This window comes from Pleurodeles waltl, chromosome 4_2 (genome assembly GCF_031143425.1).
Source record: "Pleurodeles waltl isolate 20211129_DDA chromosome 4_2, aPleWal1.hap1.20221129, whole genome shotgun sequence".
NCBI classification, from domain to species: Eukaryota; Metazoa; Chordata; class Amphibia; order Caudata; family Salamandridae; genus Pleurodeles; species Pleurodeles waltl.
Window position 1 is genome coordinate 812,356,552 of NC_090443.1, and position 27,909 is coordinate 812,384,460.

The 27,909-nt window shown below is 41.0% G+C and overlaps 1 protein-coding gene across 3 annotated transcripts in view; it reads right to left on the minus strand.

Moving 5' to 3' along the window:
- Window positions 1-27,909, minus strand: part of PDE4B (phosphodiesterase 4B) — a 1,531,620-nt gene that overhangs the window by 221,396 nt on the left and 1,282,315 nt on the right. For all 3 annotated transcript variants that reach the window (XM_069232487.1, XM_069232488.1, XM_069232489.1), the window contains 4 exons: window positions 18,278-18,472; window positions 11,967-12,003; window positions 11,766-11,836; window positions 10,294-10,343 (listed from right to left, as the gene is read on the minus strand). In XM_069232487.1, coding sequence (XP_069088588.1) covers window positions 10,294-10,343; window positions 11,766-11,836; window positions 11,967-12,003; window positions 18,278-18,472 — 353 coding nt within the window. The remainder of the gene's footprint in view (window positions 1-10,293; window positions 10,344-11,765; window positions 11,837-11,966; window positions 12,004-18,277; window positions 18,473-27,909) is intronic.

Genomic DNA, 27,909 nt, shown 5'->3' on the forward strand with positions numbered 1-27,909 from the left:
CACTGTCTGCAATATGAGGTAATAGGACTCCTCCATTGAATTGACTTATACCCCGATTGATGATCAGTGTAGTTCCAGACCTTTGAGGGATATGAGTGAGTTCTAGCCTCCATTGAAAAGAGTTCATCCTCTGCTTGGATGAAAACAAGCTTTCTAGCTCCTTGACCTCTCAACAGCACACAACACCAGGGAATACTTTATACGTCTGTGTAGGCTTGAGGAATGAACTACATTGTGTAGAACCACCATAAAATGAGAAGATCCTTATATTCCACTAATGGCCAACAAGTGTGAATTGGAGCCTTGATTCATCTTCCTCAACAGTGCCCTTTGGTCCTCAGTGCTATCCCTATCCTGTGTTCTTTTCAACATAGACACTCTAGCTCAGCTCCTAGGCCAATGCAAGATGAACCTCCAGATGTTTGCTCAGGACAACCAACACCATTTCCAGCTGGATAATGCACAAGTGGACTGGGATAGCATCGTAGTTTGCTTAAACCACGTGTTAATATGGATGGATGAGGCTTTCTATACATACACAGGGCTAACACTCATGGGATCCTTTAAGAGGGTCAATTTAGGACCAGTTGCCACTTGTTTGGCCCATAGCTGAGGGCCACAACCCGAAACCACTGCAAAGTAGAGAACTTGTGAATACCTTTTTAACTCCAAACTTTATTTATTCCACAAGGAAATGCAGTGACAAAGAACATCAATTTGTAGACTTGCCATCTTTTGTACCTGCCCCCACTCCTCCAACTGGACTACCAAGCTGAGCTGAAGGGAGCCATCGTGATCACATAGCTAGAATATTGAAACATAATAAACACTGGACTCACCAAAACACACAAATAAGTTACCAAGCAACCACAATGTCCCTAAACCTTTGGAGAAGTAACCATATCAAACCTGTCCTCACAGCACTTTCCCAGTAACCCTTGAATGTGAAAATCAAATGTAAGATTTTCTTTACAGTACGCAAAGCGCACTAGAGCAACCCCAGTGTATGTGCATAAATGTGCTACCCACTAGGAGGCAAACAAGAGACTATGATCAACAACTGCACACTTGATCAATCAAAGAGTCTCTAAATAAGTGCAACATAGAGGCAATACCCTAGCAGCCTGGTACCCCAGGCTGTGGAATGCTCTGAGTCCAACCCTGATGTTCGAAACAAAGTACAAGTACTTCAGGGTTATTTGTACCCAGACATATCCAGTTCCCCTAATGTGAGCTCAGCTCTCTTTGGGATTGTGATGAAGAATATCAGATGGAGCTGCACTGCTCAGTTATCGGACCTGGACTCTAACTTTTCACTACTCCGTTTTCTTTTTGTACTTTTCCTGATTTCACCTCAGCACTCTGAAATCACAGCAAGGCGCTACAAAAGTCTTTCATAAATAAATAAATACATATATATATATATATATCATGAAAGGATTCATTATCTTGCTTTTCCAAAAGCTGTGCCCCAAAGTTATGCTGATTTTACAAGGATCCATGAATATTTATTCATATTTTAATATTAGTATTTATCAGATATATTGACCACTATTCTGTGTCAGTCCATTCTCTGGAATGGCTCGTCTGCTGCATTTCATTCTTAAGTGAGTCTCGCTGTCTTCCTTGTCTGTTGCAGGTGCGACATGTGTTTGACTGTGTTTCCAGGTTTGTGTTTGCTTCAGGCTGCAGAAACATGGCTGAGGGCAGGGGTTGGAGAGATTAAAAAAGCCCAGGGTTGTGGAATGCCCTCAGACCAAGCCTGAGTTCCAAACCAAGTTTCATGCACTTAAGGGTGAACTTGTAAACATAACTCAAGTGATGCGCTGTGTGAAGGGTGTTCTGGAGCTCATGCGAGCAATGGATGCTGGATCCTTCTGTTTGGGTCCTGATGATGCATTTGTACAGGTAAGTATCTTGTCTTACGAATACTGTGCTTTTACAGGCTCCATATCACAGAAGCCCCCCTGACAGTCCTTTCCTGGAAACAAAAGGCAAGGATCTGTCAGCGCAGATTCCAAGAAGATTGAATTGTGAGCTCTTTTTGTCCAGGTGGGAAGATTAGACCTGGTCTTTACAGCACCATAAGGGGCTATACATACAGTTGTTCATGTTGCGGCCTTCTTCTCATCCTCTCTAGCTATGTCCTTCCAGGGTCAGGCACTAAACCTCTCACTGCTACAGCTGTGATTCATTCCTACCATTTATGCTCTCCAGGTGCCTGAGATGACTCTTATCCTTGTGCCTGACTCACATTTCCATTGACATCCATTCCACACTAGCAGGTCCTCTCGCGGATGCTTTATTCCTACATATGTAAACCCCACCCCCTTCTGCATATCATTTATACCTGAGGAGCATAGGCTGACTCACCCTTCACAGTCTATATGATGCATCAGCTTCCCCCCCCAGTCTATATGATGCATCAATTATTTTCTTAGTATTTACATTTCACCCCATGACACATGCTGACGACAGAATTTGCCACAAATTCACACGACCACACCATAAGCTCAGAGTTAAGCTGCAAGTAAACTGCGTGATTCATTAGCAAGTCTGGACTAATCAATGGAATCATTCATCACACCCCGCTGTTCAAAAGGTGAATGAAACAGGTGACACCAGAACGCTTGCAGTTTCTAGATTTGGCGTTCATTATGTGTGATTGCCCTCCGGTGTTGTCATTATGGTCTGTTGACCAAAATGTAGAGCAAGAATGCTGCCTTAGGGATGAACTATGAACTGCTAAAACAGAGCGAGGTCAGCCTGGACACCCCAGCACAAGCCTGGCGGGGTGCTTGTCCTTTTCAAGGGCATTTAGGGATGTGAGGAAAAAAATAAAGGCAACACGATCGGTTAATTAACACAGTATATTATCAAAATGATCAGATACTTGTTGCAAAGGGTAAACTCGTGACTCCCTTAATTTTCCAAGTAATACTTCCCTTAGCTTAGTTTTTAAGCTTCATTGACGTTAACAACGCAGCAGTTAAAATGCTGCAAATGTTTCAGCATCCCACAGTCATGCAATGGTTCACCTGATAGAGATGTAGCGCAGCAAAGTATAGTTTGCCATTGGTGCCATCTACTGGACAATTGTGCTAATGTTTTTCTTGCCACATTTCTATATAACAAATACGGTTTACAGGTACATAAAATAGTAATAGTACCGGATGACACGCGGGCATAATGTGCCCTGTCACACGGTACTGCACGCGCCATGAGTGTACATGGTATAATTGGCCCTTGGAGGTGTAACCCCACCAGTACGGAGCCATTATGAGTGCTGACGTCTTATGGGAAACAATGTGCTGAAGCCGGTGTAACCGCACTGAGTTTTGCATGTTTTCTCCAAACCCTGTCAAGTTTTCCGGGCACAGCTCCACCTGATTGTGCAGGTAGAGACCTGACAGTTTCAGAGCATTTTTCTCCATGCACATTTGGAGAAAGAATGGGGTGTGGCCTCGATGAGGAGGCGAGGTCATGACACGTGAGGCTTTGGACCCTAACCCACTGCTGTCAGGAACTCATGTGGCACCGCCTTCCATGGGAGGTTTTAATTCGAGGCTAGCTGTGCAGACCCTCTCACCTTAGCTAGAAACCCATTCTCTGCAAGGATTTCCGGCTCACCGTGTGATTATTCCTGTTCCATGAACCTTGTGGCCCTGTGATGAGGCAGGAACCGCGTGTCACACAGCTGCACCTGAGAGTTGACACTCCTGCAGGTGGATACAGGACCCACAGTACAGGGCCACTTTTAATCCTTATTTGACCGACATGGGTTTACTGGTCCCCTTGCAATGTAGTCTCATCTGTTATGTTGGCCTCTTAAAGCTGCATAAATTTACAGGTTGGCAATGGACTACCTGCTTTGCAATTTGTTGTCAAAGAAGGAATCCTCCACTGCAAAGACGTCAAAGTTTGATGTGACCAAAGAGTACCAGACCTGCCACCATATCATCATAGGTGAAGTGACAGATCAGATATTCAGACCACAGAGATGGCCATCTGGCACTGACTGCCCAGCAAACTCATCCTGTTCATGTCTGAGTTTATGTCTATCTCAGACTATGTTACATCTATGACTATTCCTGCGACTCCCAAGCCCACTGGATACCTTTACACTAAGTTCATTTCTTGTCTGGCTCCAGTGCCATTTCAAATTGCCATTCTTTCTACTGGGACTCGTTTCCATACATTCTTACAGAGCCCAATTTAGCTTTACATTTATTAGGTGAAATTCCTGAGATTACGCCATTACACCATGTTACAAAATTATATGCCATCTGTGGTAAAAATTTACAGAAACAAGATAGCATACAACTTTGTTACACAATTTATTAGCACAAAATGCATCCTTCTGCCAAACTCTGGGCTGAGGTTGGGTTTTTCTTTAAAACATAGGACTAGATGACAGATTTGCATTTCACATAATTACCTGCAATTTTGCCGACATTTCATGTAATTACACAAATTCAAATTACACACACTTTGTACATCGTTCAGACCTCCATTCTAGTTCCTGGTAACTGACGCCTTCAATGACGGAGAATTAAACTATGTGGTTTCTAGTCTCAAAATGCACAAAGTGTTGCCATTTGTGATTTGACCTTAGCTATCACTATCGATGTTAACAATTTTTCACAGGGACACAGGCATTTGAACTCATGTGGGACATTCTCTGTTGGCAGGCTCTACCCACGCTGTTGTCCGTGTAGTTTTGTGCTCTAGTGAAACTGATTTTTTTAATTTTTTTTTTTTAGGGCAATCCTGGAATTCATTTTCATTGATTTCCTACAGCCAGCAATGCCTTCAATAAAAAAAGAGATTAATTTCACTGTTGACAAAAGTAAACCTCAAACTGTGTTTAGACACATGCACACACATTAACATATACATGTGACAGTATAGATGAAACTGTTTTCACATAATAGTGTATTGTAGTCAATCCGCACATGGGGTATATTTACAAGAAAGTGGTGCATCGGTCTCAATGCACTACTTTTCTTGCCTAACCCCTGCCCCACCTAAAGACAACATGGTTGTGCCATATTTACAATATGGCGGAACGCGGTGGTCGTTAGGACAATAACATAATAATATAGTTCAGTCTGATGTTGTCTTATATTATTGTACTGTATGTGGAAGGAGGCCTCTTGGAGTTAATCTAAGGAAAGAGGAGAAGAAACAGCTGGGTCTTTTTTCCTTTAAACAGGAAAATCAGCTAGTTGTTGGGATCATGTGACCAGCATTTTGTGCTGGGAGTGTAATTGTTTGTGGAAAACTGAGGACATTTGAAGTACAAAAAAGTACAAGGGGGTGATAAAGAGCATCTTCTGCTCCAAAGAAGAGCATATGGGCTCCAGTTAGATGGTACATTCACAGTAGGCATATCTACAAACTAAAAGCTACGGGTCAGAGCCAAACACCCACATTTCAGTCTATATAAGCTATTAAAAGATGCCCTGTGTTAACATGTGTACAACAAAGTGATGGATGGAATGCTTGAATTAATCTCAGCCACTGGTAATTACTTCGGCCACATCCCAGCTTATTGTTATATTGCACAACATGCCACCTTAGTTTTGGACCCAACTGTATGCAAATCAATCTTGACCCTGCTCCAATGGGAACAGTCCAGCCTCAACTGTCAAGCCAGGTCCTCCTTGAACTGGAACACAATGCAACCCAGGGCCGTTTTCACCCCAATTAGGGCTCATCAGCCATATTTAGCTTGGCTCCAGTGACACAGTCACCAATGGTATGCCCAGACGTGGGCCCCTTGCTTACTGTACTACTGGAGCCAAGCTACACCTGAATGAACAGCCCCAATCAAGGCAAAACCATCTTGGGTTACTTGTGTTCGGGTTGAGGGATGACCTAGCTTGGCAGTTTAGGCTCGCCTAGTGCTATAGCAGCAGGGTCAGGGCTGATTTACCTATGGCTGGGTCCAAACTGAGGTGGCAGGATGGCTAAAGAATGATGGGTTATAATGCTACCCTGAGCGATCGCCAGTGGTTACACTTTTTGCAAACATCCTCCCAGCACCTTTTGATTTACTGTTTTAACAAATGAACACCGCAAATGAATAATACATGCAGCTGTGATGTCAATACCGAATGGTCATGTATTTATCTTCCCAAATAATCTGTTCAAACATCAAAATTGAATCAAAACAGAACCTCCACAGTACCTATGCTAAAGAAAAATTATCATGAGTTCTCAACTGAATTGGCTGCACTCATGTCACCAGATCCAACTCAGAGTTCTGTGCTTGGTTTGGAAAACATGCAACGAAAAGTCTCAAACGCCTATAAGATGTCTTCCCTTTCCAGCAGTCAGTCAGAATCCTGCGCTTCTGTTCTGACCAAAACCTGCTCTTCCAGATTTTGCACTTGTTGAAATTTGGATTAAAAATCAATAAAAGTAACAGGGGTGAAACTGTGGAACAGTTTCTTTGAAGCTAATAAATAACTTCACCAGTTATAAACTTGATGACAGTGAGGAGTTCAGCTTTTACTACCTCAAAACAACACGAAGAGTACGACAACAGCTTATCTCTTCTGCAACTGATTTATTTATGTGTTGTTTAGAACATTGTTTTATGTTCCTCTTTAGGGATGTGAACTCTGAATATCGACCCATGAATATCAAGTGCACAGAATATCATAAAAATGTGGTCAGGTAAGTCTAGAGAATCTTAACCTAACTCCACATTTTTCTCAATACTATTATATGACGATATTCTGTGAGTTGATATTCTGTGATAAATCCTTTTTAGGTAAAGCTACAAACAGATTTCACTTCCTGCCTGAGCTGATAACAAATACAAACACAAAATTAAGACCTAAAGCAATACACAGAAGGGGCTTTTGAATCTGACTCTTTCAGCGATAGGCATGTTTGGGTGAGCTCCTTTCAGCCATTACTTGTCCCACGTGTCCTTGACATTTTGATTTCAGTATTTTGGATGCAAGTTTACAAAGGTTATCAAACAGTGTAGCTTCACTGAAGTAGCATGTGTCTCAGCAATAAAGGTGTTGTGTCAGGCATCAGGGCAGCACCTTATTTTAGTTCCCAGTAGCTTCAAACAGGTAAAAAGCTGCTGAGCTTACAGTCTAGAGGCTCGCTCTAAATTTATAGTAACACTGACTGTAGCTATATATCAATATTGGGGTGTCTTCACTTGCTTTTTCCGGAACATACAGAAAGTGCAGACTGAGCTGTGTTTATTGACTATCACCATAATAATCCAACACTGGCACACTTATTTATCCCACTGAAAGGAAGTAAAAATCATACGGCTATCAAAAATACATACACAGATCTGTGTATTCGAACAGCACCCCTATTATTATTTGCTTTGCACAAAAGGACAGCTAAATTTCTCATTGCTCTCTTCTACTTTCAACAAAATGTGATGTTCACAGTGATCTGCTGCGTTCAAGAGGCTCCGGTGTTCTGGATTTGGGGGGCAGAAGTGTTCGTTTTAACTTCTACTAAAGGCCTATGGTACTGCAGCAAGGTACAGCACAGACATATGTCTGCCTCAAGAGGGACATCTAGTGAGAGCTCGCAGTACTACACCCTTGTGAAAAACACATCAAAGACTTGCGCCTGCTGCAAGGGAGATATTTAGTAATGGTTTGCCAATTTGTACCTTTGTGAAACACTCTTCAACGACTAAAGTCTGACTCAAGAGAAACATATAGAAATGATTCTGACTGCTGAAACTTTGTAACAGAATCTTCATACATTTTCCTCATGCATACCTGATTGGCTAACAATGTAGTCCACTGAGGCCCACCACACTTAAAGATCAATGCTTTTAATTTTTGTGTTCTTATCAGCTTCAAACAAACAGAAGGCTATTCAGGGTACAAATAATGGCAGATGCTAAGTACCAGAGCATGGTAATATCTATAAACAATAGGATGTGTTATGTGAATCTTCAAGAACATAATTGGAGAAGTGATAATGACTGTCATATCACAACCCAGCACTGGCATAACTATTTACCCATAGAAAGGAAGCTAATATCAATAGACGTGCAGAGTAAATATGGAAATTTAGGCATTCCAGACCCCACCTCTCGATGTTATGTCATGATCAAAAGGACAGTCACGTTATTTCCAATGTTGTGTTTCACTATGAAAAAGTTAACTTTTAAGGGGGTCTGCAATATTCATAAATCTCTAGTATGCTGTAGCTCAGCCTAGTACGACACTGACTTGTGTCTAACTCAAGTGGGGGTGGGGGGAGGCATCTAGGAATTACTTCTGGCACTGAACCTTTGTGAAAGACTCGCCAATGGCGTGTGTCTGACTCAAGCAGGACATTGAGTAATGGCTAGCTAATACACCTTTGATAAAGAATCTTCAAGGGCTTCTGTTAGATTCAAGAGGGACATCAGGTAATGGCTTGTGGTACACTGGTAGACTGGCACAATTTCATTTTGACCAAAAAGACATTCTGTGAATTGGTTTCTATGAAAAAGTAAATGCCATTCATTCTGAAAATTTCAATTAAACAGTTTAGATGAAATGGTTTCTCAGTAATGGTATTCCATTAAATTGTGTTTCTATGAAATCACATACAAGATTGCGAGCACTGCACTCCATGTAAGAACAAACACATTTCCTTTATTGCTACAGAGCACATTCTGAGAGACGTCATTTCATAGCAGACTCTGACATAGCTTGAAACCGCTGTGTGTGTTACAATAGCATGGCATCAGTACATAAAATGTGCTGGTGGTTTGGGTGAGGACCACTGGCAGCGAGTTTTGGGAAACAAGCGCTTAGTTTTCCTCATAAGAGTTTGAACTACAGCAAGAGATTGAAAAACACACAATGGGAAAAAAAGGAGGAATAGAAAGACAGAGCACCCATGCTTAAGGGGGAACACAGGGATGTAAAGGAACCTCCTAAGAGTGAGATAAAAGGGCATAAAATGCTGGTGGCACATTAAAACAGTATTCAGTGGAATCAAGATTAAGAGGCATTGGCATTTGGCACCCCAACCTTCGATAGTGTCACTCTTGGGCTTGTGTCAACAACAAAGAGGGTATGCCCACATACCCCCACAGCACCTGGGCTACAATACAACCAACAAAGAAAATTGGCTGGCACATGGGAACAAATCTACAAATGTATTTTTCATAGCCCTGCCAATAGGTTAACACATTCCTATTGGACACAACTTATTTAACTCCATCTAAGACATTGTTTTGACAAGCCCCTCCACAGACATAAGGAACGCTAGAATGGTACAATTTAAAACACTGAATTCAAAAAGGTGTATAGTGTTAGACATCTTTTATAGCGCAATATTAATGTGCACTTGAGCAAACCAATGGGCACAGCACTCGATTCCTTTGCAAATTGAGCACTGGATGGCATGTTCTATGAAGTGGAAGTGGAGAACAAGCTCTCTGGTTAAACATATCGAATTGCAACATATTAATCAAGCTGCACTCTCTTTTGTGTGCTCCAAATATAGGTGTTATTTAATGTCCTGATGTATACAAACAGCATTTGTGCAATCCTGTGTTTGCAAGCATAATTAAAACCATAATTATTACCTTTGCTGATGCATGTTTAATTTGAGTTCCAGTCTTGCTGTACGCAATTTCTGTTCGTTATAGAATTCTTCTTTTCTACTTCCTTCCATTATTGTTTTGGCTAGTATACATTTTTTTAATTTAGGTATGTTTCAATGTTCTGTGTGTCAGCTGTGCCCCTAGCATGTATTTGCATATTACAAATATTAAACAATGCAACAAAAGGTGGGTGTGTCTTTTTTGGTTTCATTCCCTCGGTTGGGAGTTAGCCATAGGGTGAGACACTAGGTGCATTCATTTTATTTTGTATGTGACACTTCTGCTGTCGTGCACATTAAGTAATGATTAGAGAAGAACGCTAGATAGGGAGGAGAACTGCAAAAGAGGAAAGCAGGAAAGAAAGGAAACGGTTTGCAATTGAGTACCTTTTAAAGTACCACTTGAGAATGGGCCAATAATTTGCCTTGACCATGACCTGCACTTTCAGAAGTGCTCATTAAACATAAAGGGGGTATACTTATAATGTGCAAAATGTTCAGTGGACAGTAAAATCATACAGCAGCATAGGACAATGCACTGATTATTGTTACTATTCTGCCCAGGAAGTATAAACTAAATATTTGTGTTCCAAACTCGTCAAAGAAAGACAACACCCTGTGATAGCAACACACCTTTGATATTGTAGACAATTGAGGATATTTTATTTCATAAAATTAATTTTTCTCACTAACCTTGAAGACTGACTCTTGGAATTGGTGGCTGACTTGCAACTGGAGACCTCCTGTGAAATAGCAAAAAATATACATTTAATTTAGTGTACATTTAAAGGGTCTGCTCAGTAAGTGTGAAGTGTTTAAATGGACACAGTCTAAGACTACTTCATGAGAAAAGAAGACACTTGTATCTTGACATTTCTATAAAACTTCCAGTGTTCCAGAATGTGTTAGCCCCCCCCATGATTGTAATGTGCAATAATCACACATTTAAAGGTGTAAAACCCTAACAGAAATCCTATTAAGTGATTAAAATGAAGTAAAGCGACAATCATTTTTTGTAAAGTCTGAGAACAGACTTATGAATGTGAAGCCTGTGAATAGAAGCATGAACAAAATACCCAAATATTTATGTACAAAATGTACATAATTCTAAAATTAAACATGTTTTTGTCTGCACTGACTTTAACATAATATTACATACAATGTGAAGGAATTTTATAAGTAGACTTGTCTGTAAGGGCCTAAAGTAAGGCTTACTATTTGGTAAATTAGAGAGATTGTGAATGCTAAAAACCTTTGCCAAATGTACTAAACCCATTTAGCAATCCAGAAAAGGTTTAGAAATGGTTCTAGAATCAGTATTTGGATGGGCTGTTGCTTTAGGCATCAATTGTAAATGTCGGTCGCAAAACATTGAAAGGTTAGACTGTCAAGATGGGTTGGTAACCTATTCACAAAGGGGAAGTGTCCTCTTTGAACCACTTCTTGATGTGAATCTTGAAATAAGTTTCACCTCACTATCATCTCTCATTAAAACTTTGTGCAAAAAAGAACATTTTTAGTTTTTAAAACAGTCCGGTTTTCTTTAAGGAAAAGGGCTGCATTAAAATAAAAATCTTTAAACACAATTAAAGACATGGTAGTCTGCTGACCTTTATACCTAGGTCTGTTTATTAAATTCTATGAAATTTGCAAAAGTTGATGCACAGTTTGTAACCACTTTTCACGAATCGAAAAATTGCACGAGGAGACTCATTCTCCCAGGAGACTCTCCCGTTCCTTCCTCTTCTCTGGTTCCTACGTGATTACCGCGATTAAATTTATCGCGATGTAATGCCTTTGACATTTATAAACAGTTCGCTCTCATGTATAATACAAAATCAGAATAAACAGGACCAGGGCTTTGCTATTGTAAGTGCCCAGAATTTCATCTGTGTAACCTAGGGCAAGGTGCTTGGTCTCAAATTCCATCAGTTCGGAATGCAACAATCTACGAATTTTATTTGTAGTTGAAGAGTTCTTTTAAACCACAGTGAATGGTGCCCTCTAGCGGCGACCACTGAAATCAAGCATCGCAGTAATGAAATAGGATAAGGCAGCTGCTATGTTAGCACGACTCCGGCATTTAAATAAACAAGCAAAATAACAAACTACTTATTTTTGGAACACAACAAAAGAATCAATTAAATGAAAATCGTAAAACATACTTGTTGGGTGCTCCCTGAATATTCGTCAGCAACGTGAAATTGTTTCTCACACTTCGCAAACTCGCAAGCACCTGTGTAAAACAGAGGCATCATATTTTAATGTGCTGAATTGATATTATGCTACATCACACATTTAAAAGAGTGCTAGATCTTAATTGGATTTAAAGTACTCTAATAATGAGAAATATGGTTAGTACGCACCTGTGCAAAAGGGGTTACTATCAAGTCGTCTCCATGTCTAGAAAAAGAAAAAATGCCATCAATTAATTGATACCGGTGTTCATGATTATGTTTTACCAAATGTAAAACATTGCCTTTATCCCTTCAAGTGCAAACAACGTGCAGCACCGGTGTTCACAAAATCTCCAACACCGGCATCACATCCAAGCTTTCATAACGCCCCGTACATACATATGAGATGTCCCTTCCCCACCGAATTTCTAGAGCTGAAAACACGAGAACGGTGGTCGTAATGTGCCGATGAGTAAAGCCAACACTTCCAAGAAGTGACATACACGATTTGTTTAACACTGCATCAATTATTTTAATCATTTCCATTGTGAATTATCTATTATGTGAGGAGCGTGTAACAATATTGCAAAGTTCAGTCATTATTAATACTTTCCAATTATGTACTTTCAACTTAAAAGCTAAGATAACACAAGCAGGGCTCTTGGCATGGAATTATGTAGCCACGCTTGCAATAACTGAAGCCAGAATAATAAAAGGTATATTATGCGTTTGTTGCCACAGGAAGTCGTTGTTAATAGCACTGGTTTTGAACCCCAATTATAGTGCCATGATGCAAGGGTACCTGTGTTACAGCCAGGATTGTTTTTGTGCAGGAAGGGGCACCTTCCTGCACAAAAACAATCGTCAGAAGCATTTTGATCTTTCTACGTGTGCTGCAGAATGACCCATATGATGATGGGAGGAATGCTAAACAATGTCAAACATTCATCCCCAGTCACAGATCTGGGCCTAAATCCATTGTTTTTTTTTTGCTTGCCACGTCATTCCAGTTCGGACCCAACCATATGCAAATCAGTCTTGACCCTGCTCCCATTGGAACAGTCCAGACTGAACTGCCAGGCTGGGTCCTCCCTGGAACAGAGACAAAAATCCTGGAACCAGTTTTGGGGTATCACCCCTCATCAGCCAGGTTAGTTTGAATCAAGTGGCATAGCAAGCACAGGACCCATGTCTGGGCAAAACCTTCCCACTTAGGGCAACAGATATCACTTTCTCCAGACGCCAGAATTGCTATGTGAGCAATGACCAGAAGAACTGACAGAACCAGGCACTCTGGCATCCCGAAGACAATCAGTACCCTGGCAGATGTGAAAATACCCATCCTGCTCTCTTAGTCCCCATCTGTAACAGAACTATTGATAAAAAAAGGCAATGATGTTCCACAAATCCCTCTATCAATTCTGGTGATTCGGGAGCGTTTGAGCCTGACCCTAGGTATAGATTTTCCATGTATTCACTGAACATAGGTGCTTGAGATTTCCTTACATTCAGGTAGAGAACAATCTATTTCTGAAGTAAAGCTGCAAAATCGAACTTTTTCACACAGGCATTTAAATTTTTTGATATGTGGTATTCTGTTTCTTGTACAGTAGTTTCCTCTTTTCATACTGTATATGCGCTTCTAGGTTTAAAGAGGTGGTTAATTTCACCGGTATGTTTTAATGAGTGCAGAACCTATTTTTTCTTTTGTACACGTTAATCCAGGGTGAGCGTGTTTTAAAACAGAAAACATGTCACTCTATAGCCGAACAGTACCAACTAGTCTGTAGTGCTGCCTTTATAATAATGCCTCGTGGCAAATTGTGCCATATTCTCACTGTGGTCGTTTTCACCCCTGCAGAAAAAAAGCTACTTAAACATTTTCGGCCCTCAAAGATGGAGTTCACTGTACAAAATCATGGGTCAGGCCATGCAAATGAGGCAGTGTTAGTTTAGCTCACTGAAAAGGATTAGGACGAACCAGTGGGTTTCACCGTTCAGAATTGATCACCTAGAGACAAAATGTGTGCAGTAATCGAACGGGAGTAATCTTTAATTGTAAGAAGAGCATGGCATTGGACCTGTTCCTATCTGTACCGTGTTTATTCCACAGGCTGAGAAGGCAGCTAAAGGTACTGCAGTCTATAATTCCAAAGATTTTAAAGTGCAAAAGATCTATTCAATGATTGCTATTCAGGCCTCCCACAGGATTTCTCCAGATGCTGCCTCCTTTATGGAGATATTTTTCAATCTCGTGGCTGTAGTCTTTGGCCTGTGCTTTTTCCATAGCCTTGTTTCAAATAAAATGCAAAAAACAACAAGAAAAAGCTATATAACTGATTTAAAAGATCCAATTCTGTTACCATAATATTAGACAGGCCAGAATAACTGAACATTATCTCACGATGATGTTACAACACGGCTCTTTGTTAATGGGCCGAGAATGTAGCAGAGACAAGATGCCCGTGGCCATTTAAAAACCATATAACAATATTATAAATGTTTACATACAGTATCTAATCAGTGCATTCTTCAAATATGTTATTTTAGGGCCATATCAATAACTACTTAGTTGTGCAGTAAGAAATGTTATATATTTTCTGGTGTGCTACCTTAATATTGTGTCAGAATACTGATTCACACAGCACCAGCTTTAGAGTTGGTGACGCCTGGTGCGACATTCCCCGTGATTTCCTCCTCTATGGATTTCCTCACTACCCCCTCTGTTGGTCACCTTCATCTCTCCGTAACCCCTCTTACAATTATTTATTTTATAGCGTACAGGAAAAGTTACTTAGACAGTTAGCATTACAAGGTGTAGGAGTCACATGCCATCCATATTTAAAGATTATATACATGGAGTGCTTGGTCTGGAGAAACAAAGGGGCAAATTGTCTACATTTCACACAGTACAGAAAGTTGCTGCACTGTGTTGCATGAAAAGGAAAGAGCTACTACTAAGATATCTACTAAGATAAGATGTGTGGGTGTTGTCCTTCATAGGTCTTTTACTGGAAGGGTACCCTCCAAGTACAAAATCCTGTGCTTTGACAAAGTTGAACAATTTACCACTTTGCATTTATGCTGTATGGTGCAAACACATGCAACGTTTGAAAGGTTTAGAGAAAATAAATATTTTCTTCAACTTTACACCTCCTTCAAAGAGGCATACTTTTTTGATGAAAATCCCTTTCTATCAAAGTTAACGTGAAATTCCATAGATGGGTAAATGGGAACATCCATGTGCCATCAATCGCCTCCTTCACCCAAAGTAGCATATAGTGCTACATTGTGGGACTTTATGGCTCCTTTCTAACAGAATTCAGGATTTGCCCTGGAAAGAAAAGATAAAAACAAACTCTGCAACAGGTTTACTTCACATTTGTGAGCCAATCTAGGTGCAAAGTGGTAGTAAATCCAACACGTAAATTCAGAATTTGAAACATAACACAATGATCCTAATAATATTGTATTACTTCCCTAAGGAACTCTTTTTAGCAACCTTAGAATAGCAAAAGAGTGAGGAAGAAAGCAATAATGTCCTTAACCTAAGATTTGAAATATGCATGTATCACTTTTATGCCAGATCTTAGCTCAATGTGCTATAATGAAATAACTTAAGAACTGTGACATAAGCAGTAACCGACTAAGCTATCTACTTAAAATACAAATCTGTGGTCTGTGTTTTACGCATTGTGCTTTGCATCGGGTACACTAACCCTCGATGCTAATTTATCATGAGCCAAAACTTAAACTAGACAAACAGATCTCTCATTCAAATGCATTAATTACCAGAGTTATCATGGAATTGTTATTATGAAAAATGACGGACATATAAAGATTTCTGCAGGCTGGTCTTATCTCACCTTAGTCTGTCACGCAATGTGCATTACCTCCAGATTGGCACCTGGTGTGGTGGCACCAGTCACATCTACCTAAAGCCTGCGTTGTTCTTACATAAATATCATCTACAAAAATATCAACCCACTGGAGTGAATAATAATAAATTTACAACGAATGGGGTTATATTTTTAAATCATATTTAGGACACAATATTTATACTAGACAAAATTTCTGTTTAATATATTATGGAAGGATGGTTGATCAGACAGCATTATCTTCCATCCTCATGTACTACCGCCTGCCAAATGTAGAGAGCATCACTGGCCCAATAGTGATCTCTATACAATAGCAGGAACCACCATCATGGAGGTTCTTGCCAAGATACAGAAAGATTGGTGCATGGCTGCTGTTAGTTTTGATGGCTATTCACCATACTTTTACAATTTGTTAATTTTTAAAAAACGAACTCCCAAGTTTATGATTTTTAAAAACTAATGTCCTACACACACTGAGAGCCTTCTTCTGGGGTGCATGGGTCATTATCTTTTTCTGTCCCTCACCACAAGGCTATTCCCGGTGGTGAGGGACAGAAAAAAGTCCCATCACACTGTTCACTCTAAATGAAGTGGGCACTAAGATGGCTATTTTCTGATGGCCCCTATTCCATTGGGCCATCAGAGGTAGATTTAAGTAGATGGAAAGTTGGCAGTTCACCTGTCCATAAATGAGGTGGGTGGATCATCACTTTAGTAACCAGGATAATCCATCATGTTTGTGATGGAGTACCCTCTCACCAAAATCTAAACAAAGCTCTAAGAATTAGATGAAGAAAAATGTGTTAGCCCTCTCCAATTCTTACCTTAATGAACTTCCTCTTGCTTCCCTAAAAGAGACCTAGAAAGTATGCAACAAGACACAGTGACCTATAAGGTTGAAGGCAGAGATGTCTCCCTGAGCTTACAGGGAAAAAAGGGTGAGACCATACTGGAATACCAGATTTCTTTGGTGCAATCCCTCAAAGGAGCAAACAATTAATTCAATTCATGGTGGATAACATCAGGATAGAAGCAAGTGTGATACAAAATTTAGCCTGGTGGTCCAATTCAGTCATAAGGCCTTAGGTGGCCATAGACAATGTAGTCTGGATCCCATCAATCCCATACCCATGCAGGGACCCCAAACAAAACTTGTATTTCCAGTCTGAATGTACTTCGGTACGATTCAGCAATATTAGTTGTGATCTCCAAGGGCCATTGTTATGTGATTGCTGTATTTACTTTCTGAGAGATTTCTATTCTGTTAGTTTTTTCTTCCCTCTATACTTCAATATATATCCCTTCTGATTCCCCTTGTCCACCAAACTATACAGTATGGAGAAGTTATTCCTCTATTTTCCTCCTTCTTCGTGTGGTGTTTAAAGAGCCTTAAATGTACTTATTAACAGTTGAGTGATTGCTTTTTAAATTGCATTTCTATTTTTCTCTTTGTAGCTTTATGTTTACTTTTATATATTTTTATACTGGCTTGACATATTGTAAAAACGATCATACACAACAAAAATAAATACATGAAAAATATAACTTCTAAGTAATCCAGCTTTAAATGAGCTTTTATTTATATTTGTGTTGAAACACACAAGTAGTGAGCGACTTGGGCAGAAGGTTTTCTAATTCAGATATCTTTTTTAGAAGTACACTCACAGTTGCTTATAATATAAGCATACCTTTCATTGAGTCACCGACTGGGAAAAACCACAGGAGCCCAGTTAATTTGGTAGTGTACAATTTGACCCTTGGCTTCAGTTGTTATGCGAGTATGAGTACAAGTTAAAGTATACTAGAACTCAGGGTGAGGAAGATGCAACATTAGGATCAGTAATACAGGGAGGCCTGAAAAGGCTTAACGTAGACCTTATTATTAACCCCCAGGCCATATTATAGAAAAGGTACACAGTACCTGGACAGCATGCCGTGTCAATACAATGGTTCTGGTGCAGACACAAACCCACGCCTACATTGAAAACACCACATTAGTGAAAGGTGGACTGACTATTAAAAGCTGCTGGTCTGCCTTTCATTGAGGTGGCAAACCAGGCCTCAGGTTTAAAGGAGGATAGGGGATGCCTTTGTAGGCAGGGATTGACTGCTCTCCCACGAAAAGGATGTGTAAGGGTTTCTGCGACACCTATGTGTCCATCAGAAAGGGTGCCCTCACTCCTATGTGGCACATAGTCAGTGCACATTCCAATAGCATTTGTGTCTTTGCTGCTGCCTCTCTAATGTGGCACAGGCACAAAGTCAAAGGATTCCCTCATTTGCATGAAGCCACGCACCCACACAAATGCAGGAATTCCCTCTTGAGAAAGCAGCAGTGCACGTGGAGCGCTGGCATGATATGCATTACCCTATGGGCTGCATGAGCGCCGCGTCCCCTTATGTAAAACCAAAGTGGCCCAAGGTGGCAGAAAGTGGGGACACGTGCCTCTGGGCACTTTCTATATTAGGGCCCGGTATCCATTTGAATTGTATGGCTGAACATGGATTGAGGATTTGGGTGAGGATTTCAGAAACTTTTCCAGAAAGCACAATAAAAAAAGTGAACTGCTAAAGAAGCACAGCTGATTTGTAGGATACAATGGGATTAGGTTGCACACTTACTGTTCATTGACAACCGAGGTGTTCCTAGACATAGTCTTTGGTGATAAGTCATAGTCGCTGTCTGATCGGTAGAGAAATGACTCCCGACGTTGATTGTGACTTGGAAAGGTTGTGTGCAGAACAAGTCCTGAGCCAGGGCTGGCTTGTGGGTCCAACGGACTGCGAATCGGTGAAGGACCATTTTCCACATCAAAGCTAAAGAGGAAAAACAGTGTATAATACGGTCAGTTTACTTTCTATCCATATACTCTAATTACATACAAACAATTGCCTACTCATCCTGGGAACATGGTAATAATCTCCAACAAAGGCCATTCTAAGCAGGGTCTCCACTGGCAATAGGAAAAGATCTCATTTTCTTTACACATGTTCCTTATTTTCAAGGCTCTCAAATATTTTTACACTCTCCTATCGATCCTTCTTACGCCATGTACCCTTCATAAGATTGCGCTTACTTTTCCAATCCGGATCCATCTCCTGCCCTAAACTGTGTTGTGTTTTCGTTAGTTTCCATAGGATTTCTAGAGCCAATACATTGGCGGAGAGCAGCTCCATTATGTGGGACGCTCCACAACACACCAACACTGCTTTTCTAGCATAGATTTTAAGTATTGCATTAGCAGAGGGTCATCCACTGCCAAGTTTGAAAAGCGACAAAGCCTTTTGGCAAAAGCAGCCATGTCAAAAACGAAATAATAAAATAGGCCCGGCTCCTATTCTCCTTCTTTATATTTCACTTCTCTTTCTTTCAGTTTGCTCTCTCTCTCTAGTTCTCTTTCTTTTTAGCACAATCACTCTCTCTTTTTGCCCCCGCTGCCCTTGCTGCCATAAAACAGGGACCTGGAGACAGGTGCCAACCAATGAAATACAAAACCTCGAACTCCAATGGCTCCATTCCCCAGAGAAATGCCTGATGCAGCCCTGTCGAGTTTCCCAGGTCCATGCGTGATGTGCTGCTCCAGTCCAGGCTTTTGTTCTCTGAATTATGGGACTTGTGGCCTAGCCTAATCCATTAAAAAACAGGACTACAAGTCCGAGAATTTAAAGAGGAAAACCTGGACTGGACCAGCACATGATGAATGGACCTGGGAAACTTGGCAGTTATGCTGATAGGATAAATGGCCAGTCAGATCTTGCTGTCCTTCACAAGATGCATAGACAGTCTCTCCAACACCATGGTTTGCCATTTCCTCATGTACTACATGGCACTCATTGTGCTGGATATCTGTTTCCAGTGTCTCGCTATTTGTGGTCACGTCACCGCTAAAAGTTGGAAAATCAGCCTCCATCTACACACCCTTCTCATAACACTCCATCCACCTCCAGACTCTGTATAGCCACACAAGGAACGCCTAAGTCTTGGAACCTACGGTTTCCATAAGGTTGGCAATGCTGCCTTCCAATATGCTTTCTTCTGGTTTTTAATCCTCCTCGTCTCAGTGTAAGATTTGTTTTCTCTTGAGTTCACCCGTGTGCTTCCTACTCACTTTCTGGTCTTGCACATTGTGTTTCATTTTATAAGACAGTACGCCGTTATTTTCACTCACTGCAGTTTTCTAGTAAGGATGGTCTGCAGAAAATTTTGCAAGAATTTCATTTAGTCAACATATAACCAAAAAGGTGCTGGGTGAAGTTTTTGCGGGAATAATATTTTTAGTGGCAATATGCTTTTTTCCCTGATTAAAAGAGTTATAACTTGGTAGGAGAAACAAATTGTGTTTCATCTGTTATTATTCATTGTGCTGGGAGGCACAGTGATATTACTGCTGAGTGTCAGTAATTGTATTTATATAGTGCTTACTACACCTGACGAGGTGTCAAAGCATTTTTTTTCGGCTTTCGCAAAAGGATTAGTGCTGGATTAGTATAAGGAAATATAAGTATGGTATCAGTTTAGTAAGTTAGTTAAATAGTAGTTAGGTGTGGGTTGAGTCAAGGGAGAACCACATGAGGAAACACTTTGTAGGGTTGTTTGGGAGCTCATAGTAGTAAACTGAGGTTTGGGGTGAGCAGGAGGGGTAGAGGAGGGAAGGGTCTAGGAAGGGTTACTTTGAAGATTGTAGTAGTAGAATAAGGTTTGGGATGAGTCAGAGAGTTGAGATAGAGGATACATTGAGAGAGGTTTAGGGTGACACGGAGTAGTGCAAATGAGAATCTTTTTTTTCCTCTTGTACAGTAGGACTAAAGTAATAAATGTATAGATACATGATTACATAGAAAGGGAATGTGTGTATAAGGAAGATAATATATTGAGATTTAAAGTTGTATTGTATAAACACAGACTTTCAAGTGTTGCGGTATTTGAGAATAATGTGTGTACTTTTTGTAACATTATTTTTATCCTCTCCTCGATACTTCAACTAGTGAAATGCTTGTAGATACATAGTTAAGATGATATTTACCTATTGTGACAGATAAATAAAACAGAGACTCATAAGCTTCTAATCTAAACAACTTATATAGAACCTATGCAATGACCTATTAACTTGTTAAGCATGGTATAAGATATATATATGTGTATATATTTAACAGTAAGTAATATATACATTTGTTAAGCAGGCCTGGAGAGTATGGATATATTTTAAGAGAAAAAACATAGTTATTATACATATTTTTTCAAAGAAATACACATGTCTAGATATATACGTATAATCAAATTATAAATGTTCACATACACAGGTATATATGCAGTGCATTGCTGTTTGTGTATGGTGGTTATGTAGGAAAGAGCCAAATCTTGAGTAGTCTTCTGAAAATAAGATAGTTATAAGGGAGCGTGGAAGCAAAAAACTAAAAAAGTAAGAAGGGGTAGAGGAGCATTTTTTCCAGTAGTCTTTGTAAACAAAATGTAGGAACACGTTTCTTTGTTTAAAAAAAGGTGAAATTATAACATTTCTTCATCTCATTTACTTCTTTTGTCTTGTTCTATAAAGTGACTCACTGTCAAAGGGCTGCTCAGGGCAACAGTCCTATGAGGCTTCATTTGCATACATAATACACTAAAATAAGTTTTCGAAAATGCCATGAAATAAGTCGAATGTCAATTTACTATGCTAAGACTGGTACTTAAGGTCATTGCTTACGATCTTGAAAAGCAGCGCTCTTCTTTTAGCCATAATTATGTTCAGGACCCTTGAAATTATCTGATTCTATGGCTGTGGCGATTTTTGCATAATTATAAATTGACTGCAATTGCCACATGACCCATAAGCTGCTGCATAATCAGAAGATTTTAACAAAAAAAATAGTTTGTAGCTCAAATGGTTCAAAAGATACTAAAAATGTGACAACACATGTTGCCGCACAGTGGGAGGCCCTTTGCAATGCTGGATTGGTCATGTCTGTTGCTTATTGCTATATGGTGAGTTAAACTGTTTTTAATGAGGTGCAACCTATGCCCAGAAAGTGTAACTAAGTTTAAAAAAATGTGGAAATAATGAAGTAATGCTATTACAAAATGTGCTGCATTATGTCGCATAATTTGCCTTTTCTTGCCATATGATTTACTCAACCCTGCTGCATAATTTGACCGTCTCCTGCCACATTATTCCAGTGGCCCTGATTATGTTGCACTCCTCCTGTTGTAATTAGCATTAGTCGTAAATATGGAACATAAATTATAGACTGGGTATTTTAATTATTTATATGACCTATGCTCCTTGAGCTCTGAAGTGATGTGTTATACCTGATATTGGTTGACTGAATAGTTCAATATTTCCAAATTTAAGGTAGGTTTTCAAATTTAGCTCATTGGCTTGAATGAGGAGACCTTTGGTGTGATTGTAAGTTATTCTTCCCCACATCAAACCACCCCCCTTCGGGAGGCAATAATCAAGGATTTGATTCTCTCCTGGCAACTCTCTCTGTATCTGCTTTCCTATTTTCAACAGATTCTATATGTCAGTCTTGTTTACAGTCTTCCACGCAAGGCCCATCTCACCCTTTGCATGCTTTGGCATTCCTATATCCCGCTGGGTTATTTTCGATTCACTACAGTGCTCACCCTGCCTTTTCAAAGTCTGGCCACATCCTTCAGCAATGCATGTCTTCTCATTGCACACCGTTAGGCAAGCTTAGATCTTCTTCACCACGGTTGCTGCCTCTTAGAAATGAAAAGTTGGAATTCACTTTCGGAGAGTCATTGATCATTATACATTATGTAAGGCACTCCAAACCTGGCTCTTTCTTCAGAACTGAGGTGACCTTCCTTGCTACTTTTCTACCTAGTCCACTTAATTTACAAGGCGCTCGGATATCCTTTGGAGAGAGTGAATACTTCTACAACCCATATAAACATAAAACCACTTCACCACTCTGGGAGCAGCTAGGTCTCCTACCCTAATCTTTTTGCTCCAAAAAGACTCCAGCGTGCATGGCAGCTGCCGCTTCAGGGTAAAAACGCATGTATTGGCAAATAAACCACACCATGGTCCCAAGGTGAAGCTGCGTCCCCAAATTATGGTCCCATCCACGGGGCCAACAGACAAAATGATGTTGACATGGTGGAAGTTTCGCTCCAGAGCATCAGGGACATTTTCACAAACTTAGTGTGTAGTTGCTATGGTTTCGCAAATGGTAATGCCCAGAAGGGTTTCCGGTGGAAAAGTCAACAAATGGCACTTACACTAATGTCTTTCAAGGCAAGACAGCCAACTCAGATTCCTGATGTGGAGCCTTGGCAGCCCTACCACTGTCAAGACAACATTTCTACTGCTTTCTAATTTCAAAAGTCAAGTTGCTTTCTTGCCATTGTACTGTAAAGAATCACAGTGCTTTTCATCCTGCACTGTACAAAAACACTCGCATTCTGTCCCTGTGTTTGATGGTGAAAAATATATCTCTACGGAATGCGCAGTGTTAGAGGGACAGCAGGACCTTGTGCGGCTCTTCGTTTGGAAAAGAGGCTGAAACTATGTCAAGCGTCACACCATTTCCAACAAATCGCAGGTTTCCTGAACACTGACAATTTTGTTTTGGAGAATACATAAACATTTAATTGTTATAAATGAAGGCATCTTCAAGACGTCACGTCTGCCACGCAGCAGTTTTGTTCTGCAGTATTACAAATGAGCAGTTTACAGTGCAAATCATGATACTCAACCTCATTTCTGCTTTGTTAATGGCATCCCACTATTAAAGAAATTAAAATATGCCAAAATCAGAAGTGATGTGGTCCAGCTCAGCAGAGAACGGGCTGGCGCTGGGCATACATCATATTGTGCTCTCAAAAGAGGGCAGTCAGCTTGGAGTGACATCTACACGTATATGATGGCTGAAGGAAATTCCACAATGAAGCAACATATTAAGCTACAACATTACCAAAGTCGGGAGTATGGCCCTTTCCTTACCAGACTGCAGTAGCAGAGTAAGGCTGTACCCTCAAAGAAGTATGTTATGGAAAAGAGTTGGAAGATAAAGATTGCTTAATTATTGGCCTACATAAAAGGCACACACACCAAAATACTGTGACGTTAATACTTTTGACAAAAAAACAGTATTTTCATTGCATCTTTAGGAAAGTCTAAGTATGAATGTCTTGACTTTGTGAATATATAAAAAAAGGCTAGAATCCAGCACCATGCAGTTAATACTTTTGACAAAAAAACAGTATTTTCATTGCATCTTTAGGAAAGTCTAAGTATGAATGTCTTGACTTTGTGAATATATAAAAAAGGCTAGAATCCAGCACAGCAGAGTAAATCGCATAAACAAGGAAGCGCCAATTTGCGAAAAGCACAATGTCTTTGTGGCAGACTCTGGCATCCAAACAGCCCTTTGTTAAAAACATAAACCAGCAATTAAAATGTCATCGTGTCAACAAAGTAAATTCATCATAGAAAACACACTGGGCCAATTACAAGCTACACATCATACATATCACATATGCAGTCTAACAAAACACCAACATACTGACCCACCTTGAAAATCCAAATAGATACAATGGCAGAACAATGCAATCATCCGCAAAGTGCCATGGACCTGAGGGTCAACCAGTCCAAGCAATGGAAAACCATGAAAAACAAATGATTATCAACGGCTGGGAGCGGCTGACTCAAAGCTCTATCTCCCTCTGCACTACTTTTTACTATATGTTTTTGAAGAATTGATACCATGAGGTCAAATCATAAAATAATTCTGTTTTTTGTCAGACCAAAAAAATACATTTGTGATTTCATGCAGAGAAAGCTAGTATTTTAATAGGGGTTGTTTTCAAGGTATGCTGGAGTTTTAGAGATATAGGTGGTCATTCTGACCCTGGCGGTCTTTGACCGCCAGGGCGGAGGACCGCGGGAGCACCGCCGACAGGCCGGCGGTGCTCCAATGGGGATTCCGACCGCGGCGGTAAAGCCGCGGTCGGACCGGCACCACTGGCGGGGTCCCGCCAGTGTACCGCGGCCCCATTGAATCCTCCGCGGCGGCGCAGCTTGCTGCACCGCCGCGGGGATTCCGACCCCCCCTACCGCCATCCAGATCCCGGCGGTCGGACCGCCGAGATCCGGATGGCGGTAGGGGGGGTCGCGGGGCCCCTGGGGGCCCCTGCAGTGCCCATGCCACTGGCATGGGCATTGCAGGGGCCCCCGTAAGAGGGCCCCTACAAGTATTTCACTGTCTGCTGCGCAGACAGTGAAATACGCGACGGGTGCAACTGCACCCGTCGCACAGCTTCCACTCCGCCGGCTCGATTCCGAGCCGGCTTCCTCGTGGAAGCCTCTTTCCCGCTGGGCTGGCTGGCGGTCTGAAGGCGACCGCCCGCCAGCCCAGCGGGAAAGTCAGAATTACCGCCGCGGTCTTTCGACCGCGGAACGGTAACCTGACGGCGGGACTTTGGCGGGCGGCCTCCGCCGCCCGCCAAGGTCAGAATGAGGGCCATAGTCAATTACAGCATAATTCTGCATTTTTGTTTTTTTAAATACTTAGGGACTTATTTACAAGCCCCTTGCGACGCTGGTGCATCACTTTTTCTATGGGAAAAAAGTGACGCACCAACAGCTCAAGGGGCTTGTAAATAAGCCCCATAATTTTAAAAGAAAAATCTGTGACTCCCCAACCATCTTTTGCAGGTTAGATTGGAATGCGTACGTAATAATCATTTTTAAGACCATGATGACTGATCGAAAATAAATTGTCCAGAAGGAAGCCCTCCGACTACATTTTTGGCTCGATCACGGTTGTATAGTTATATTGCTACAATATCGTTTAAAAGATCACCAAAGGATATATAAGATGAGCTGTGGTATAGTACAGATGCTACAGGATCTAAGATTGATCATATAAAAAGGTGATGCCTTATAATGCATTTTTTAACAAGCTTTCGACTACTGACTGGGAGCAGGGGTGTATCTCATGCCTCCCACCCGACCCTGGTGTTGCAGGATGGAGGAAACAGGCAGAACCCATGAGTCACTAAATCACCCCATAACAAAAAAGATATCAACTTTGTGTGGAGCTACGGAGGCCACGAATAAGAAGTGATGGCCCCCAATGCAGAAGCCAGGCTACGTCCTTTTTAAAGAGCTGACCGCTCGTGTTTGAATCTTAACGCCAGGACACTCTTATAAAAACCATAAATAAATAAATAAATAAATAAATATATAAATAAAGATACATTAAATAAAGAACCCCTGGTGTCCAAACACGTGCCCCTGAACCGTGTCAAGAGCTACAGGACATGAGAACTTGTGAATAAATGTTGGCGCGTCAAGGTAACACTCCCTAAATCCATCCAGCCATTTCTAAAAACCAGCTAACGTAGGGCTAAGCAAAGGACGAGTGAGGGGTGGGGTGGGGTAAAAGGGTAGCAGGGGGCAGGGTGAAAGCTCTACCCAGAATCTCCCACAGGACTTGAGACACACGAGGCCACCAGGAACCAATGGATGTGGATGATAATGCAGGGGACTTACCTTGACTCCCACAGACAGCATCATAAATACTGTACAGTGCCCCTTCCAGGAGTAGGCCTAGCCAGCAGCAGTGAAGGCTGATCTCCATCACACTCGATATGAATGTTCATTTGCTTTCCGACAGACGCATAAATTGGGCCCTATCCCTTATATTACCAAATTTTTACAGATTTTTCGAAGTGAGCAATGATCTTAAAATTATCTGTAAAAATACATGGTGTGAAATCTGTAATCTAGCAATGGTAAACACTGTTCCAAATCACCTCAATGTAGATGTTCAGAAATTGAGCGCTATCTATTTTTTCTCATTGCACTGAGTACTGTTGAGTTTTGTGTTTATTTCAGGGATGGGTAACTCTCTCATTGCACTGAGGGTGGTGTTCTCTTCAAGGTAACACATTCAATGCACTGAGTACTGGTGAGGATGGTGTTCTGTCCAGGGGTGAGTAACTCCTTTATTACATTTAGTACTGGTGAGGCAGTGAGTACTGGTGAGGAGTGAGGATGGTTTTCACTTGGAGCTGGTTTACTCATTTATTGCACTGATTACCAGTGAGGATGATGTTCTCTTCATGGGCGGTGAAATCCTTAATTACAGTCAGTACTAGTGAGTTTGGTGTTTTCTTCAGGGGTGGGCAATGCGTTCATTGCACTTAGTATTTGTTAGGACGGTTTTCTGTTCAGGTTTGGGTAATTCCTTCATTGCACTGGGTACAGGTGAGGATGGTGCCCTGTTCAGGGGTAGGTAATTCTTTACTGCATTGAGTATTGGTGAGGATGGTTTTCTCTTCAAGGTGGATAACTCCTTCATTTGCACTGAGTATTGGTGAGGATGGTGCTCTGTTCAGGGTTGGGTAATTCCTTCTTTGCACTGGGTACTGGTGAAGATGGTGCTCTGTTCAGGGGTAGGTAATTCCTTCATTGTATTGAGTATTGGTGAGGACGGGTTTCTCTTCAAGGTGGGTAACTCCTTCATTGCACTGAGTTTTGGTGAGGACAGTTTTGTCTTCAAGGGTGGGTAATTCCTTCGTTGCACTGAGTATTGGTGAGGATGGTGCTCTGTTCAGGGGTAGGTAATTCCTTCATTGCACTGAGTATTGGGGAGGATGGAGCTATAGACAGGAGTTGGTAATTCCTCCATTACACTGAGTACTGGTGAGGATGTTTGTTTTCTTTGAGAAGCTTCACTATTTCCTTTGTCACTAGGTTAAGGAGGTTATCACACCAGCTATCTAGTTGGAGATATGATATGTAGGGCCTTCACAAAGGAGAAAGAACCACTTCCTTTTCATGCAGGTGTGGATAAACGTATACGATTTATTATAATAGATGATTGTTTAGGTGAGTTTCCAGTCTGGTTCACTCTACAACAAAACAGCAACATGGAGAGTCCCTATAGGTTATTTCACTTGCAGGGTAAAGGGTTACTGGATGGGTAAAGGGAATGGCTAATGTAAATAGGCAATTAAAATGGATAAAGGCAGCTCTCAATATTTTGTAAAGTGGTTCACAGGCTTTAGGAAATCCTGAAATAAAATTAACATATTTTCAGAAGATTCAGACTAACATAAGTAGTGAGAACACATTTCAAGACTCAAGTTGATCTTTGTTTCGGAGTCTGAATCCCAGGTAGATGGCTCAGTGAACTGAACGCACGCTGCTGAGACATATGGTGAGCCGCAGGTCACAAGTTTGAATCCTGGCAAGGCTGATTGTGCATTGCACCCTGCC